The 4,724-nt window shown below is 46.2% G+C and overlaps 1 protein-coding gene across 1 annotated transcript in view; it reads left to right on the top strand.

The window, feature by feature from the left end:
* The window catches only part of SLCO2B1 (solute carrier organic anion transporter family member 2B1), a 58,679-nt gene that overhangs the window by 25,724 nt on the left and 28,231 nt on the right, over positions 1-4,724 (top strand). Inside the window, exon 7 of the mRNA XM_006777918.2 lies at positions 645-823. Within this exon, the coding sequence (XP_006777981.1) occupies positions 645-823 (179 nt within the window). The remainder of the gene's footprint in view (positions 1-644; positions 824-4,724) is intronic.

Raw genomic sequence — 4,724 nt, 5'->3', positions numbered from 1 at the left:
ATTGTATTAATGCTATTGTTTTCATATGTTCATGTTTTTAAAAGATTTATATATATATATATCATATATATATCATATATATAATATATATGAACCTAATATGCAAAATGTCCCCTCGGGAGTTTGATCTCTCGTTATGACAAGCACTGACCATCAGGGGGCGGCGTGGAATGAAGGAAGGCCTGGGCCAGCAGCCGGCAGCCAGCAGCTACTAGGGACCCTACCCATGCACTGGGCCTCTAGTTTAATAATAATAATGATAGTAACAGTAAAATGGAGAAGTGCAAACACCTATATAGAACATACTGTGTGCCAGTACTATTCTAAGTGCTTTTTACATGTATTTATTTAAGTAACTTGCCCAAAGTTATGTTAGTAATGGAATTCAGACCCAGCAGTCCATTTCCAAAGTCCATGACCTTGATCATTACACACGTTGCTTTAGTAGTTGAAAACCCCAAGGCCCACAAATGGTCAGCGACTTGCCCAAAGTCATGCAGGACATAAATGGCAGCACCAGGATCATAACCCAGGTCTCCTGACTCCTTCCTAGGCAACCTATGTCTCAGAGGTCAGTCCAAGGGTGGTGGCCAAGAATCTAAGGTCCATCTTGAACCTAATATCACCATGGTCTTCTCTTCCAGGTGGTATCAGCTTGACTTCGAAGGACCCCCGATGGGTGGGTGCCTGGTGGCTGGGCTTCCTCATCTCTGCTGTCGCCGTGGCCCTGGCTGCCATCCCCTACTTCTTCTTCCCCAGGGAGATGGCCAAGGAGAAAGATGAGCTTCACTTCCGGCGAAGGGTCTTGGCAATTGTCAGCAAAGTAAGCTCCCTCTATGTCTCCATCTTGGTCCAGGCTCAAGTCCCCACTGATGTGTCCTCCTATGTAACATTAAACTTCCTCCCTCCTGGGCACTACACAGCTTACAAAGCCACTCCTGTTGTGCTCCACTGCCTCCCCCCAATAGCCCTGAGCAGTGAGCATTTCCTGCCCCTCCCACAGCCGAGGAGATCAAGTGCCAGAGATGGAAGTGACCTGCCCAGGATCACAAATTTTATTATACTCTGAAATTTTGTGCATTCATTGTTTTCTTTCCCCAAGTAAGGGAGTGTAAAGGAACATCACTCCTGTGTTTCTCCTTTACTCACACATATATTTCTGTGACCAGATTCCCTGCGGCATCTGCTGGGTGTCCTAAAACTTAACTTCATTCTGACTCTATCTACCAGGAGATAGCATCAGATCCCATAGCTTAAGGCAGCGGTTCTCAACTTGTGGGTCGCGACCCCTTTGGGGGTTGAACGACCCTTTCACAGGGGTCGCCTAAGACCATCGGAAAACACTTATATAATTACATACTGTTTTTGCGATGAATCACTATGCTTTAATTATGTTTAATTTGTAACAATGAAAAGACATCCTGCATATCAGATATTTACATTACGATTCATAACAATAGCAACATTACAGTTATGAAGTAGCAATGAAAATAATTTTATGGTTGGGGGTCACATGAGGAACTGTATTAAAGGGTCGCAACATTAGGAGGGTTGAGAACTACTGTCCTAGGAGCTCTGTGTCCAGAACCAGGGCCAAAGACTGAATATCAGAACAAACAATTCTCCTAGCACGCCTGTTTACAAGCGTTTTAGGAGCTCTGCGACAGGAACCGGGGACCGAAACCTGCATATGTATAACATATACAATATAATATACATCTATAATTATTTCATGGGAAGTCATAGATGATAAATCACAAGCATAAATTAAGTCAGTTGTTGATAAGCAGTTGTAATTTTAAAGGGACATGTATAAAAAAAACATGTTTTACTATTTTGCAGCAAGAATAATTCTACTTAATGTGGCGGGTTGGTGCATTTAAATACGCTTTTGCTGTAATATATGATAACGCCTCCTTCTCAGAGCAGGAAAGTTTGGGCCTAGGAGCAAGGACTGAAAACGCCTCTGCCTAGAAAAGCTGGGATTTGAGCCCAAGTCTCTCTGAGCCCAGACCAGGCTTCTTTAGGAACCTTCCCACCTCATCCCGCTGCTGGAGCACAGGATGTACGTGTGGGGCCCCAAGAAAAAGGATGCTGGAACAGCCAGCAGGGGCCAGCAGCGATGGCATCGGCCCAGGGAGCAACCAGTGCGCTGGCTGTGAGGTGGGGCATGGGAACGAGTCCGGGAGACACCCAGCGGTGCTGCGCTGTTGTGGGAGGTCCCAGGACAGTGAAGGGCTGTGCTGATGCTGGATCAGAGTCAGGAGAGGCACGCACTGGAGAGGGAGCAGTTTCGGGGAAAAGGAAAGCTTGGAACCACAGATGGCCCTTCCCGGTTCTGCCTAGCTCAGGTCAAAATTTGAATGAGCTAGAATTCCTAGAATCTGGGAGGGGTTCTTAGATGTGAGGGCGATCATAGAGGAAAGGGAGAGCCTGGGTCATTGATGATGAATAATCCCCAAGTTGATGGCCACTGGGCCTCAGGGTGGCTTCGGTAGGAGAGATTTGTCTATAACAGACAAGAATGGCCACTGGGCCTCAGGGTGGCTTCGGTAGGAGAGATTTGTCTATGCGCGGCTCAGTCACATGTCAGTCAGGTGACCTTGAGCAAGTCACTGCCTTATGGTGTTCTGTTGTGGAAGATGCTGAGGCTAGATCCCTGGAGCCTAGTGTGTGCTCCTGGCTTCTGAGCATGCGCAGTGCCTTGAGTTGAAGCTGCTGAGATGCAGAGAGTTAGGTTTTAAGAGGTCTGTGTCTGTGATGCCTCAAAACCCTGGTCCGCAGGCTGTGAACTTGCCTGGCTGTCTGCATCCGTTCTGTCAGTACCTTGGGGATAGGGAGTGGGGAGGGAAGGGGGTGAGAGGTTCTTAAAAAAGAACCAAAGGCTGAGAACATGATGATCTGCTTCCAGCAGCTCTCAGGCAATAAATATTGATGTGGGAGGAATTGTTCCCCTGCCTCTTGAGGCTGCCTTGACTGTGTCTGTGTAGTTACTGGGCCTGGCCCAGCTCACTCAGGCCAATGATGGGGAGGTAGATGGACCAGGAGGAAGGGCCAAATTAGGTGGAATCGGCTGCACAGAAGTCCAGGCCCCCAGACATGGGATGTGTTATCTTCTGCAAGGTGTGGGGACAGATAGGGGGAGAAAGTGGAGAAAATATTACTTTGGAAATCCCTTTGAGCATCTCCTCCCAGGTTCAGGGGTCCCCTAAAAACTCTCCTACAAGTAAATGCAGCTTCTAATGATACCCAGGAGACAGTGGGATGTAATACAAGGACTGTATGACCCAGAGAAGGTCTCTGAACTCAGTCTCACTTCAGTTGGACAGTTCTACTTTTATGTGTTTTTATGTCCATCTTTTGAGTGAGATTTTAATTAGGAAAAGGGTTCTGTTGCTGAAAACCAGTTTTAAAAACACTTGCCTAGTCCAATACCCCCATTTGACAGAGGAAGAGACTGAGGCTAAGGAAGAGAGGTGATTGGCAGCTGATGTGGCCCAAAGGGCACCAACAGGGGCAGAAGTTAGACACATGGCTTGTGCACCATAGTGACCCGGGTATGAATCCTGGCTCCGACACTTACTGATTCTGAAATCTATAAAATGGGTATAACCAGCTCTAGCCGGTTTGACTCAGTGGATAGAGCGTCAACCCGGGTTCGATTCTGGTCAAGGGCACTTACCTCGGTTGCAGGCTCCTCCCTGGTCCAGGCCCTGGTCAGGGCTCATGCAGGAGGCAACCAGTCGATGTGATTCTCTCACATCGATATTTCTCCCTGTCTTCCCCTCTCTCTTCCCCTCTCTCTAAAAAAAAATCAGTGGAAAAAATATCCTCGGGTGAGGATTAAATAAATAAATAAATAAAATGGGTATGATCATAAGATCTACATCTTGAGTTTTTTGTAAGAATGAAATATGGCAAAGCGGTGAGGCAGGCAGTTTAATGCCTGACGCGTGGACTCGATAACCAGGAGCACTTGTTCTTAGTGTCTCTCTCTGATCATGCCAACTCTTCGGAGGGAAAATAGTGGAAAATTACCTTTTTTTTCTAATTTTCTTTTTATAGGCTTTTCTATATTCTACTTTCACTATATTCCATAGAAGGTTTAAGGCAGCTCACACCAAACACATGTGCAGTACTAGTAAAAAAGTGGGAAAGTAGGCTACGGCGTATTGCTTACTTTGTACCAGGGGCTGCTCTAAGCCCTTGATGTATTCTCCCATTTAATCTTCATTACCCACCTATGAAATAGGCTTAGTTACTACCCCCATTTTATACCCGAGGGACTGAGTCACAGAGGGATTAAATAGCTTGATCAGATAACTAGTGAATGTTGAAGCTACGACCCAGACCCAGGAAGAGCATTGCAAGAGCTCAATCAAGGCCAAGAACAGGAAAAGAGAAATAACAGAAAAAGGTTATCAGACTTAGAGAAAGAAATATCGAAGTGTGACCAGACAGCATGGCTCAGTGGTTGAGCACCGGCCTGTGAACTAAGAGGTCATGGTTTGATTCCTGGTCAGGGCACATGCCCGGGTTGCAGGCTTGATCCCCAGTGTGGGGCGTGCAGGAGGCAGCTGATCCATGATTCTCTCTCGCTAGTGATGTTTTTATCTCTCTCTCTTCCTCTCCTTTCCTCTCTGAAATAAATAAAAATATATTTTTAAAAAAGAAACATCAAAGTGTGGAATATAAAGTCAGTTCATATCATTGAGCCTCTAGTT

Source organism: Myotis davidii, unplaced genomic scaffold (genome assembly GCF_000327345.1).
Source record: "Myotis davidii unplaced genomic scaffold, ASM32734v1 scaffold169, whole genome shotgun sequence".
Classification (NCBI taxonomy): Eukaryota; Metazoa; Chordata; class Mammalia; order Chiroptera; family Vespertilionidae; genus Myotis; species Myotis davidii.
Note: the sequence above shows the minus strand (reverse complement) of the source record. Positions and strands in the feature narration are given on the sequence as shown.